Genomic DNA, 14935 nt, shown 5'->3' with positions numbered 1-14935 from the left:
CAATTTAAATGTTAGTTTCGTCTAAAAGTACTCCCACAGGAACACCCAAGATTTTCTTTGGCCAAATGTCTGGGCACCCTGTGTCCCAAGTCAAGTTGACATATGAAATTAATCATCACAGCCAGTAAAGTAAAATCAAGTTGCACATTATTTATTTTAGGCTTAATTATTAATTATTGACAATTATACATATACCTTGACAATTTAAAAGTTTTCATGCATGCAGATGAGGTATTAAATGAAAAATTTGGACTTATTAATTAATGACTATACTTTTTAATGCTAACATGTGGACTTCAAGTCATGTTCCAGTTTGAATTTTCTAAGTGGCATTGGACTATGTGACACTTAATGCTGTATATAAATGAAGAGTTATTCAGTGTAAATGAGAGTACATATTAAAAATGATTTTTTGGGGGGAGGATGTACCCTACGGGTTTAGATATCAAAATATTTCATCATGTGCCACAGGTGACCTTTTAGATTTTAAAAAGCGATTTTTTTATAAAAGAGGATAGTGTGAAAACTAAAACTTGGAGGTTAATATTAGTCATCAAACTGACAGGTCAGATATGACTTAAAATTATTTCCAGTATTTTTCTAGTTTATCCTTAGGTTTTTTTGGGGGAGAGAACAAAGACTAGATTCTTGTGTTATAGTATTTATGGTTCTGGGAAGTAAAATGATTTCATGATTTCCCCCAGTGCTATTGTTTTTATTTTAACCTCTAAAAACTTCTAAGAAGTGCTTTATTAAAAGTTAGAACAGAAGATTAGGAATTCTAAAGGCTTCTATTTTTGTTTTGATTTCATTATTAACCTCAAGGAAGTTGTTAAATACTTTGTTTGCCTTGAGAAATTATAAGGATTAATCATATTATGTTTGGAAAGAGTTTTGTGCTTCATGAAAAAAATGAATTTTAAATATATTGTGTATTTTTTTCCCACTCTGTGAGTTGGGGAATACTAGAATAACTGGAATTGAGGGGGTTCAGTTTATTTGAGCCTTGTTGCTATAGCTGCGTTCTTTCCCATTGTGGCCTTCCAGCTGCATAGCACAAGTAAAGTAGTTGCTATTGTCTCTTTTTAAAGAAGATCTTAAGTATATTAACATTCCCTGTTAAGATTATCAGTGTATGTTTATGGAATTATTAATAGAAATCACACAGGATGTTTCAGTCTAGATCTAGTGAACAAACTAAGATATTTACAATCAGAACTAAAAGGTATCCATTTTAGTTTTAAAAGAATTCTGTGATGAAAACATAGCACTGCTTATTACTCAAGATGTGTATTCCATTATTACACATAACTACTGTATATTTAGTGAAACTGTGAAACTTGTAAAGAAAGCTTAGTGGGACAAAGTTGATACGGATTGTTTACCAAACTTTGAAATGAGACCACACGGGACCATTAGAAATTAGAGATGGATTGTATTTTGAGTAGACAAGAGGAATCTTAATTTATATTCTTAATGAATGTATATGACCATAACAACAACAATAGTTATTCTGTCAACATTTGTTGGGGATCTCCTTGCACCTGGCACTCTATACAACTTTACAAATATTAACTCATTTAATCGTCATTAAAACCCCATAATATAGGATCTTTTATTCTTTCCATGTCTGCTGCCTTTCTTTTGGATATATTTATAAACTCCTTATGGAAAATTTGGCTTCATATAGAGATTGATTTTTAGCCTCTCTTCCTATTTTATACATGTGAAATACTCCCAAAGTATGAATATATTATTTTTTGAATCTCTCCACATATTAAATTGAATTTATAGAAATTGTATTTGTCTCAATAATTTAAAAAATATTGAATGACTAAAAACTACCTTATATCTGTAATTGATAAATAAACATTGCATTTTTTTGTCTTCTGTTGGGCAAGAAATGGTAAAATTGTAATTTCTAGTAAACAATGCACATCAGAGTAGGAGATGAGTAGCTTTGAGTTTCTTTAATAGTTTTACACCAGAGGGAAATGAGTAGCAAATATTTTCTCAGTAAACTTACCATTCTCCAATTGCCCACAGTGTGAAGATTGGAGAAAACTGCAAAATTATCCCAAAAGAGTTATATCCAAAAAATTTATGCTATCTTGGAGGGATTAGCTGTAGTAGGCAATTTGTATATTTTTCAAAGAGAGAAACCTTTCATAAAGTCCACTTTATGGAAAATCAGTGCAGTGAATAAGCAGAGATTCTCAATATGGCTGAACACCAGAATCACTTTTGGAACTCCAAAAAATAGAGGTGAGAATCTTGTTGGGTGGGTTGTAAGCATATGTATTTGAAAAATGTAAAAGCAAAACACAAAGATACTCAGAGTTGATTCTAGTGTGCAACCAGGGTTGAGAACCATTGAATTGGAGAATTGATGATTTTGAACCTTGTTGACTTTGAATGATTATAGACAGATTGAGAATGTATCATTATTACTAGTAAAGGTCATATTGATATGGACCATAGACTGGATTGCTTGAATAACAGAAATTTATTTCTCATGATTCTGAAAGCTGGGAAGTCCAAGATCAAGATGCTGGCTGATTCAATTTCCAGATGAGGGCTCTCTTCTAGACTTGCAGACAGCTGCCCTCTTGATGAGTGCTTGCATGGACACAAGAAGAAGCTCTAGTGTCTTTTTCACTTCTTAAACAAGCACTAATTCCATCATGGGGGCTTCACCCTCATAACTTAATCTAAACCTAATTATCTCAAACACCTTGCTTCTTAATACCATCACGTGGATGGTTCGGGTTTCAACATGAATTTCGGGAAAACACATTCAGTCCATGGCAAACTTTATGCCAACAGACTTGAAAATATAGGTGAAATGACCACATTCTTAGGCAAACACTATTGTATAAAGTCATTTACCCATTTAAGATATTGAATCTAATTGAAAACCCTACCACAAAGAGGCAGTTGGCTTTTACCAGTGAATTCTACAAAACCATTTAAAAGAAGAAATAATATCACTCTTACACACTTTTCTGGAGTAGAAAAAGAGAACACTTCCCACCTCATTATATGAAGTCAGTATAACTCTTTAATGAAAATTGGATAAGAACCCTTAAGAAAGTAAAATTGCAGGCTAATTTTTCTCATGAATATAGAGGCAAAATTCTAAAGATTGCATTTTCAGATTAAATTGTGGAGTGAAAAGGTAATAAAACTTTATTCTTCACAATCAACATGTTTATGTATATAGAAAATTTGAAATAATTTACAAACCATTAGAATTTATAGGAGAATTTAGCAAGGTTACTGAATACAAGGACTGTATAAAAAAATTAAATGTATTGTATATCAAAAACAAATAGAAAATGAATCTGAAAATATCAATTTACAATAGAATCAACAAACAGGAATAAATAACAAAAACTGCAAAAGGACTGTACACTGAAAACTATAAAACATCATTGAGAGAAATGAAGGAAGACCTCAATAAATGGGGAATATATCATGTTCATGATTTGGAAGGCTTACTATCTTAAAGGTGTCATTTCTGTCTAATATTCAGCAAGTGCTTTTGTGGAAACTTATTATAAAATGTATATGGCAATGCAAAGATTCCCAAACAAAAAAAGCTTTCTATTTAGAATAGCTGAAACATAGCATAATATAAATGCAAATAGATTTTTGAATTACTTCATTTTATTTATAGTTCATTTTTGGAGGGGAGTAGTAATATATCAGTTTTAATTTATTGTTGATTTACATTTGATAGAACTTGGAATTATATAAAGGATATATGATGAAACAAAGAAGGGAAGATCTGCCAATGTTGTTTTGCTTTAAAAAATTATTCTTCACTCATTATTTCATAAATTTGCCAAAGTCATCGTGGTGCCATCACATTGTTATATGTAGTAAATTACTTTGTATTTACACATTTAATTAATTAATTGTTTTTCTTGTGTGAGAAGCATTTGGAAATACAACTGTCTGGATTTTTGCTAGTCCAAAAATTTCTCTAAACATTTGGTTTCACTACGTGTAAGTTTGGATTAACTTAGTTTTCAACCTGCTGCTTTATATGATAATTATCTTCCAATCTAAAGCTTTCAGGACCTTCTAGTATCTAAGACAGCATGGGACTTCTATGATCTGATTTACTGAATGTCCCATTTTATAGTTCACTACTAAATCATCCCATGGCTTTCGAGTACTTGTCTCTTGTCATATTAAGCTTATGCCCATACTCTTCCTACCTCAATACATTAAAAAAATGTTTTTATCTTATTCCTCTTAATTACTTTCAAAGCCCCCTGCTTCCATTCCTAAGCAAAACCTATTCACCTTTCAAGAGTGAGCTCCTAACTCACTTTCATTATAAAGATTTATCTGATATTGTCAATCTATTTTTCTCTCTCACCACAATGATATTCCATAGCACTTACTATCTGGACCATTCATTTATGTTCTTAATTAAATTTAATTTTATAAGGATCATGTAACTTAGAATTATAGGCACTTTAAAGTTGGTAGGAACCTTACAGATGAGTGAAGAGAGTCCTAAAGAGATGAAGTAATTTTAAGGTAATATAACCAGTCGGAGCAGATCTGCATCCAAGAACAGAGGTGTCCTCTCAATGCGTTTGAGTTCCTATGGTTATATATATGTAGTTTTCTTGAATTTGTAGCATACAAATGAATGAAGAATGTGTCACATTCTTTTACAGAAATTGTTACAAAGTAGAAAGCATGATAGAAAAGGCAGGAACTATGGGAAGACCTGAATTACCCTTGTGATTAAAAACAGGAATTATAAAACTTAACTAGTAACACATATTTATTTCAAGTCATTAAATGAGATGATGAGTATGAAGACATTAGGACCTTTCGTGTGAAAATGCCTGATGTTCAGTAAATGTTAGATGTCTTTTCCCTCTCTTTATATTTTAGTGCTGTAGAATAGCTGTGGGTTTGTAAGCCTAATTTCTTTGGATTTAAATCCTTTTTATACTACTTATAACCCTGTGATCTAGGGCAAGTTACTTTATTTCTCTGAAGTCAGGTTTCCTGAATCTGATATATGGATTCAGAATGTTTGCAGGATCATCATGAGGATTGGCATTAATATAGCATGTAGCTCCTGGAATGTTCAATGTTCTTGATAAGAGGGAGGTGGTTAGTAATAAGAGTACTACTAAGTGGTCATGTTATTATTTTAAATGGTCTGTTATCCCCAGCTTTGCGTGGAAGAATCATTAACTATTGCTAGATCAGTGGTTATATAGAGCATGTTTTATGGAGTTGCCCATGTAAGAAGCAGCTGGGTTAAATATTAATCAAACTAACTTTTGATTTGGGACTCCTGTTTGAAATTAGTCTGTTTTCTCTCTCTGTGTCGTAATACCATGCAATGTCTCCTTAGTTGGCAGCAATATAGCCATTTCTTAGTATTTCAGATCTGCCTACTGTAGAGGAGAACTGTAGATCTTTTGAGAGAGTGCAGTTTCCGGGGTTTCCAGGGGTGAATATCACTATGTCATACAGCTTCTGTTCTTAAACCAGGTCACATCAAATAAGTCTTCCAAATTTGAAGAAAATCCATTTGGCTGTTTGGACTTGTTCTGGTAATAGCTAAACAGGAAGAAACTATTCCTTTGAATTGGCTAAATCTAGAGGAATGCCAAGGAAAATGCTGTACTTAGCCAGGGCACTAGGGGGCACAGTGAGCTGCACACAGGAGATAATCTCATAGCCTAAAGGGAGGATCTGCCTGGGAGGTAGGATTCTATCCAGTTCTGGGAGACTCCTTATAAACGTGGAAGGATTGAGTCGGCACGCCAAATAACTGCCTCTTCCAGTTACTTCCTTTCAAGTGTATCCTGAGATCTCTTCTTTCTGTTGCTTGCACAATGCCCTGGTTTTGCATGAACAAAGTGTTAAATACATCTTATTGACTTGGGTGGTAAGAAGAGTAAAGGACATCTCAGTGTGTAGTCCAAGTAACGCCACTTGGCCCAAAGGCAAAACCTCCCCATTGTTCAACAGTCAGGAACTGCAGGTAAGCATAGGTTTCAGCATACGAGGGCTTTGTTTCATATTCTGTGTGAAACTTAACAATTTTTCCTTTTTATCTCAGAAAGAATTTCACAACAGATTTGCATACTTATGGATGCAAAAGAAGATGAAGAGCATGTAGGTCGTTGTCTTGAAGAAATGCTAAAAAAAGAATTAAATGTGAGTATTCAAAGATCAAGTTTCATGATATTGAAGAGGTGAATGTATATCTCTTTTCTCTCTCCCTTATTTTTTGAACTGAACAACTTCCTAGTTAACCTCATATCTAATATTAGGGCTAAGGAAATGGAAGAAGTAGGAATAAGCGTGAGGAAGTCTATAGGAATTATTTACAACCTTTACCACTGAGGACTTCTATTATTTATTTTTATGACAACTTTGTATTCTGAAATGTTTTGTTTGCCAAACTGATTTTATTAAATTTTAATAATTTCCCTGTTTTCATTAAAATGTATAACCACCAATCAGAGCTTATGGTGAACATGTGATGAATTTTTTTTTTTAACAATATACGTGATTAAATTCTAGTTAAAGCAGAAGGAAAAAGTTCATTTTAGTTAGCAGATTTTATCATGATAGCACAGTTAGAAAGAGAACAGGCTTTGCTATCCGCCTGCCTGTGCTCAGATATTGGCTTTATTGCCTAATTTCATTATCTTAAATTGAAAATGTAATAACATCCACACTGTAAAGTTGTTGGGAGGGTTGAATAAATACATTTAAAGTGCCTAGAAAAGCATCTGGCATGTAGTAAGTTTTTGATGAACATGATCTATAATGTTTGACCTGTCAATGATGAGTTGAGACAAAGGTGTGAAGATATTAAGTAGTAGATAATCGAGTTCCCAAACTTTAGTCCTATATTAGATACATGAACTGCTAAAAACGTACCTTCCTGGAATACGTAAAAATTTAGTGAACCAGAGTCTAGGATAAGCTCTAGAATCTAAGGTTTTAACAAACTGCCCCAGGTATGCCCCAGAAGGCAGTCAGTGCCAAATTCTACCAGTAATATTTGGAGCAACAACCCAAAGCTGGAAAGAAAATGACAGCCATCTCAGCTGTCTCTTAGCTGTAAAGGTCATACTACAATCTTCTCCTCTGTGTTGCTTTTATCCCTTGACTTCCCTCTGTATCCTTGGAAATTTTATCACCTTGTTCTCTAGTTTCTATCTCAAGTCCACCTGTTGAAAATCTATTCCTAAGTTCTCTGCCCCAATTTCACTGCTGCACTTGCAGAATATTTCACTGTAGGTAACCTCCCACTGCCTCACCAACTGAAGCACCCTTTTGCCTCAAAAATAGTCTTTTACTCTTGGATAATCTCTTTCATTCTTTATCCAATCAATGCACAAGCCAATAAGATGGGACCCTGAAAGAATATTATTGGAACCCTGGTTATCAACCCAAACCTAAGTTTAGAGAGCTGGGATTTTATACTATAGTTAAACACCCAGCTGTTGGATTCTGTGTGACTAATTCCTTGATTAGTCTTTCTAGTATTAGACCCTGCAAGGAATCCTTTTGGTTACAATTGTTATGATATTCACTTTCTGTTGTTTCTTTTCCTGTATATGTTTAGTGATGAAATGATATGGGATTTAGGCATATACACGATGGTACATTACTAACCTATGTGATTTATTTAGCCCCTGGCCTCTCAGGTCCTTATCCTTATTTCCTGTGACCTTTATTTTCAGTGCACTTCATTTATCTACCCATTGGGCCCAGTCTGGATATTGCCATCATCTTAACTGTACTGAAAAATAAATTCTAAGGCTATTCCTTGTATTCTGACCACAATATTTTGTCATCCCATATCTTTTACTAAATTACTCCTACTGCCATATTTCAATTTTATATGAAACTCCGGGCCGGCCCCCTCTCTTCTCTCTCTCCTTCAGCTAGCTTTTGTTTTACATCCTTTCTTACCCAACGTAGATTCCATGATCCATCACTTCAGTGGATCATGGATCTTCTATCAATATCTTCAATTCCTTTGTCCTTCAAATGCACCCGCTTGGTAAAACTCCATCTGTGTATTGGTCTAACTTTTCGCTTCTCTAAGCCTTTACTCAGTCTTTAAGACTATTACTCAATTAATCAGTCATTAGGACTGTTCTCTCTCCTGAGATCTAGTTCTCCTCCCCCCGCCCCCAACTCCCATCAACATTCCAACATGTTCAAGTTCCTTCCTTTAAAACAAAATGAATAATCCTCTCTTAACCCAAGGTTATTCTGTAGCCATACTTCTTTAGAATAATTTACCTTCTCATTCCTTAATCCATTCCATTCTGACTTCCACCCCAATCCTCCATAGGACCTGCTCTCAGTGAGGTCCTCAGTGACTGCCCTATGGGAAATTCACAAGACATTTCAGTCCTTACCTTGATTTATTGTAACATTTGACTCTCTTGTCTTTTTTCTAGACGGAATCTCAGTTCGTGGATCCATCTTGTTTTTCTGATCATCCATTTTCATTTTTGGCTTCCTCTTCTTAGTTTCTTTTGCAGGATTCTGTGGATAATTTTTAGGTTTCTGTAATAGATAAGTGGATTTCTTTAAAAAACCATACTGATGGCTTCTTGTATCCTCTATTTGCTAGAGACAAAATTTATTCTCTAGCCCTGTGTTTAATTATTCGGTATCCTGCATTTCAGATCTGTATGTTCAATCAGAAGTTCCTCACAGTATCACGCTTAAATATCAATAATATTTCACATTCACAAAGTCTTGCTCCACTCATTCCTTCTCCATCTGCTAGGGTTTCAATCTCTGAACATGTATATTATCTACCTAATTCTCTAAACCTGGTGTAATCTTTGACTCGTTCTCTGTCTCACTCTTTTTCTTTTGTTTCTTCTTCTTCTTCTCCCCAAAGTCCCCCAGTACACCGTTGTATATTCTAGTTGTAGGTCCTTTTGGTTGTGCTATGTGGATGCCGCCTCAACATGGCCTGATGAGTGGTGCCATGTCTGCTCCCAGGATCTAAACCAGCAAAACCCTGGGCCACTGAAGCAGAATGCACAAACCTAACCACTAGGCCATGGGGCCAGCCCCTCTATCTCACTCTTAAAGCAAATCAAATTCCATAACATTTGAATTCTACCCCTCAATATTCCTCACCTGTGTCCTTTTCTCTTCATCACCACTGCCACTATCCTACGCACCCCAGCTCTTCTCTGGATTATCACGACAGTCTGCTAACTGACCTCCAGGCTCCAGTCTTGCCCCTCTCACATTCATTCATGTGACTGTTAGCATGATCACTTTTAAAATGTCTGTCTTATCACATTACTTCCCACTTACATCTGTTTCTTGACTTTCCATTGCTCCTAAATTAATATAAAAATTCCTTGCCATGTCTTATAAGATCTCTCACATTACCAATACTGCTAATAAAAATAACAAAAACAGCAACAATAATAGGCAACAATTTTCACACCTATTTTGTACTAGGTACCATAGCATATGTTCTTAGCAACCTTCTGAAATAGTTACTATTATCCTTGTTTTCCAGATGACAACTGAGGCACAGGGGTGATGTCTAACTTGTCATTTTTAACATTGCTATGAAGTGGCAGAACAGGGAACAGTGGAGATGAATTTGCATTCATGTGAAACCAAAGTCTATCCTCTTAACTGGTACTTTTGCCAAATAACCCTGCATCTCCACATTGTGCACTCTTCAGGCCAGCTCTGCTTCTTTCAGTTTCTCAAATTTGGTATTACTTTCCTACCTCTAGAGCCTTCATTTATGATGCCATTTTTCCCAGGGAGCTTTTCCACTTACCTTTCTGGTCTGTGGGACACTATCCAACCCCATCTGAGGTCTTCTCAGAGCCTAGTGCAGTCTTGATACAAAGGGGATATTTATCGAATGTTGACAAAATAAATGAATGGATAAATGATCATGACTTGTTATTACTAAGTTGAATGTTGTATTATGTATTGTATTATGCTTTCTGCATAACAAATTACTTCCAAATTTAGTAACTTTAAATAACAAACACTTATTACCTTACAGGTAATAAATATATTGTGGGATAGGAATCTAGGCACAGCTTAGCCAAGTTCTTTTGGCTAAAGGTCTTTCATTTGCTCTCAAACAAGCTCTTCTCTGTAGACTGAGGCTGCTGTCTCATCTGAATACTCCATGTGAAAATGGATTCTGCTCCCAAGCTTACTCATGTGTTTGTTGGCTGGCCTCAATCTCTTGCCATTTGGGCTTCTCCACAGGGCTGCCTCACATTAGAGAGACATTGAAGACACAGTCTTTTTGTAACCTAATCCTATCACTTCTGTCATTTTCTGTTCATTTGAAGCAAGTCAATATGTCCAGCCCATACTCAAGAGGAGGAAATTATATGAGGTGGTGAAAACTGGGAGATATGTGAATTGTTAGGAGGGCCATTTTAGAGGTTGCTTACCACAATCACGTATCTGTTACTAAGGTGATAAAGGAAATGCCCACTAATGGCAGTCCTAGCTTCCTGTGGCATGTGAGGCACTACTGTATATGTCTCATTCTTTTCTCAATATCAGAAATTTATCTTAGTGTAACTAAAAGTTCCTCGTTGAAATAATCCATCCAAACTAATTCCTTAGTTGAATAAGTGGAGGCACAGTCTGTTTTATATGGAAACTAGTTCTTAATACTTGAATCTGCCAGAAATTCTATATGCAAACATCAGAGTTGATCAGAAAAAATCCGAAGAGTTTTGGAATTGATGACAGACAAGAAGAGTTAACTAGCCAAAGCCAACAGCCTGAGGACATACTCTCAACAAGAAATGACTATAATCTGAATTAAATGCAGTTCTATCCAGTATAAACCAGCCTAGCAAATTTTCAAATTCCAATAGAGAAAAGAGTTAAACTAATTTGTTTAGATTTTTATGTTGATTAGTTCATAGTATAATTCTAGGTAACCTGCCATATAATCTGATAAAACATACTGAACATTAACTGAGCTTTAGAAGAAATGAGCCTACTAAAGAGAGAGATGATCCTCTTAACATATTATTCACAGCTTCGGAAATGGTTTCTGAGATTCTACTAAGCTTCCTTTCTAACTTTCTCTTTTCTCTTGCTGAGCCTTCCCCACCCCCAGTCACTTTTTTTTCCATTTTTTTGATGAGGAACATTGGCCCTGAGCTAACACCTGTGCCGATCTTCCTCTATTTTGCATGTGGGACACCACCACAGCATGTCTTGTTGAGCCGTGTGTAGGTCCACATAGGGATCCAAACCTCAGGCTGTTGAAACAGAGTGCACAAACTTAACCACTAGCCCACCCGTCCAGCCCCTTCTGCAGAGTTTTTTTTAACTGTGAGGGTCTTCATTGTTGCTGGCAGTTTATTCCTACCCACTAATATTGGTTTTGTAGTAGATGTTATCTATGGGTTTCTGGTTTTGAAGTCCTCCTTGCGTTATGTCTTTTTGTGGAGAAATCTGCAGAGATTCAAAGACTAAAACAACTATCTTTTCAGAATCTTCTTCCCTTTTATTCTTTGTGTGTGCTCTGCTTGTTATTTCTAATTTTTAATCACTTAAATTTCTCTCTGACTTAATTTCAACTATCTAATTTATCTATAAATACAGATAACAACTTTGGAATTTTACAAAATGAAGCTTGACTTGAAGTTAGGAATTTTATTTGTATAATAAAGCCAAGGAGTGTACTGATGTTCAAAAGAAAGAAATACCGTGGTTTCTCAAGAATCTCTGAAGTGTAGTATCCTACTTTGAGGAGATATATTGGATTTTTTTCCCCCATAAACTAGGAGTTAATGTAGAACTTGTAAACCTGAATTTTGCCCTGTTAAACTTGGTTGACCTTGGAAGGAGAGGTCATTCATTTCTGCTACATCTGTCCTGGCTTCTTAATCTGCCTAAAAACTGTTAAACCACACAGCTTATCAGAATGTTTTTTCTCTTAAACAATGACAACTCTAACAATTATGGAGTGCCTATTGTATTCCAGGGACAGTGCTCTGTTCCTTAATCCTTTAAAATAACCCTATGACTTTCCCCCTTACTATATAGATAGAAATAGGGAAACCTTGTGGTTTAACGATTTGCCTAAGATCATAAAGCTAATGCCTGTAGAAGCTAGTTGATTCATTTTGGTTTCTACTACTTAATATTCTTCAAAGAAAGGTGAAATGAAAGAAATAAAAGACAGATTTTAAAGTTTGACAGAGGACTTATATCTAAGGTCAGAAAGAAGTTGTCTCCTTGGGGAAGGAATTATCTAGTTTTCTATAATTTTTCTCTCCCCTTATAAGGGCAAATATATCTTCTGGCATTTTTCAGCTCATAACTTATAGAAACACAAAATGCCACATATTCTAAGATTTTTTTTACCTCTGAGAACTTTTTTCTCTCTTTGAAAAGAGCATATAAAAAGGATGAAGTCACCACTGTTGAAATCCAGCCACCTGTAGGGCACATCCATGTGGGTGTGGAGCAGCTCAACACACAATGGGAGGATTGTTTTATTGGCATGAAAAAAAAAGTTTCCTGATGAAAGAGATTGGGTATGCTTATTGTAATTATCTGTGTTAAATTTTGAGACATACCTTAAGGGTGAACTGAGTATCTCAACTCTAATGTAATGATACACACAAATACATGGAAGAGGTTGCTGAAAAGTAAGATAAGGAACTAACTGGGCAAGGGACACCTCTCCCACCCTCCATACACATGCACATTTCACTTATACTTAACTTTGAAGACTTTATGATCAGGCTTGTTATACTCCTCCTTTGAATTCTTAAGGAGTTTGAAGTGTTTGACAGAGCCTACCTGCTTTGGAGGTAGAGTTCTCTAGAGATATATCAGGACAGTAGACTCTGCTGGAAGAGACCTCTTCTTCCAAACTCTCAACAAATGTTGAAAAGTGGTTGTTGCTATATAGTGTGCTGAGAATAGCAAGGAATTTATTAATAGGAAGATCAGTCTTTCATTAATTCCTTAATTTTCTAATGTATTTACCAAATAATAAATGCCAACCAAGATTTAGTCACTGGTTATAGGCTGCTGAACAATTAGGTATGATTCCCTGTCCTCAAGGAGCAGACCATCCACTTGGGGATAAACCAGTAAACCAATGCAAAAAGATGTTGAATTACAAATTGTGGTAACTAAACAAACAAACAAATTGTGATAACTGTTCTAAGGAAAAAGTAAACTGTGTTTATGTTACTGCCCAAGGGGGATTGTCTGCTTGCAGCAAGACATGTTAATAGTTAGGAGGCAAGGTGGTAGGAGAGAAAGGGTTTCTCTATTATAGCTTGCTAGCAAGAGGGATGATGGCTGACTAATGTCTGAAATAACCATCTTACAGAACAAAGACTACAGGCCAGTTATATATGGGGTTGGTCTCCAGGTAGGGGAGGTGGCTGGTCTGTGGGTGGGGCATCCATCTGATCTCCGGTTTGGGGCAGACTTCTGGTCCCAGTTCCTCATAGTCCTTTGTTTTACTGTATATGCATCAGAGAGTGGAGCAATGCCCTATACCCCAATCTTTCAGTTGTCATTGATGATGGCTGTCAGCATAGGCTCTCTGCCCAGGGTCATCACATTCCTAGAGAACTCAAAAGAACAAAGTTATGATCTTAAAGCCCCTGAGAGGGGCCACAAAATCAGAGCATGTCTGGGCCAGCTAGTCAGAGGTCATTCAAAGTTACAATATGGTTTCTTTTCTACAATATGCCTTCCCTTATGTCAACCTTGTGTTGAGCCATTATCACTTACATAAGAGATTCCTGGAAAATGATTTGGATTGGAGTGGAGGGCAGTGAAATAGAATCTCTTGGCAGATGTGGCATTTAGTTAAGCCTCAAAGGCTAATCAAGAGTTAGATATTTAAAGAGAAATCCAGAAAGAGCAGCATGTGAAAGGCACATAAAGAGCTTTGTTCATGAGTGTTGAACTAAGAGCGCTGTGGTTGGAGTGAAGTGATCAGAGTAGGGGTGGTGCAGTGGGAGGTGAGGATAGAGGTGGGGAAGGGCTGAATGGGGCTGTGTAGGCCACGTTAAGCTTACTACTACTTCTTGTATTTTGTCCTGAGAGCAAGAAGTATAGAAGTCTAGCTAGAAATGACATGATCCAATTTACGTCTATAAAAAAAGATTATGTTGGCTGCTATTTCTTGAAAGTAAAATTCTGTAGAAGAAGAAATGTAGTATTTAATGTTTTCATATATAACATTACCCCTAAAAACAGGTGTGTTCAACCCAATTTTCATTCCTTTAATAAAAGAAATGAAGCTCCTAAAGAATGCTGATCTATGTTCTGAACAAACAGGGACTGTAGGGGATTTTTGTGTATTTTGCTTGGCCACTTCTTCCTGTTTCCTGGAGCACATAGTTTAATTATTGTTTTGTGTAACCACAAATGACAAGCAGGATGTAACTGAAAAATCATTTGTTTTCCTGGGTGTCAGGCATGCCCTGGTCTTGTTGAGGCTGCCTGTGGTACCTAGTTTATTTTCCTAATGCCCTCAAGGTTGTGTCCAGTGTATGCATCTGTGCCTTTTCTTATAGACCTAACTAAATTCCGTATGTGATATATTAGTGAAACAAGACACCAAAAACAGCAAGTGAAGAGGAAAAGAAAAAATAAAAGAAAGAAAATAAATTAAGCCATTGCAGCATCATAAAGCCCATTCAAAATAGGGTTATTCAGTGCTTATTTGACACATTATGACAATATTTGGGGTTACATTTTTAAGATTTCTCGTTTTTTGAAGTTGAACACTGTACAGTATAGTTTAATAACAGTGAGATAACACTGTGAACCCTACTGTTGGCCCTCTGACTCTGAACAATGCCAGCACAATTAATTCATTTAGACTATGTGGTTTTGATGTATGTACAAGACT

The 14935-nt window shown here is 35.8% G+C and overlaps 1 protein-coding gene across 5 annotated transcripts in view; it reads left to right on the top strand.

Moving 5' to 3' along the window:
* The window catches only part of CRPPA (CDP-L-ribitol pyrophosphorylase A), a 283050-nt gene that overhangs the window by 113397 nt on the left and 154718 nt on the right, over positions 1-14935 (top strand). For all 5 annotated transcript variants that reach the window (XR_011539068.1, XM_070615818.1, XM_070615820.1 and 2 more), the window contains exon 6: positions 6107-6204. Coding sequence is in view for 4 of the 5 variants with exons in the window: in XM_070615818.1 (XP_070471919.1) it covers positions 6107-6204 (98 nt within the window). In the remaining variant the exon portion in view is untranslated. The remainder of the gene's footprint in view (positions 1-6106; positions 6205-14935) is intronic.

Source organism: Equus przewalskii, chromosome 4 (genome assembly GCF_037783145.1).
Source record: "Equus przewalskii isolate Varuska chromosome 4, EquPr2, whole genome shotgun sequence".
NCBI lineage: Eukaryota > Metazoa > Chordata > Mammalia > Perissodactyla > Equidae > Equus > Equus przewalskii.
This window is presented reverse-complemented; position numbering and strand designations above follow the sequence as displayed.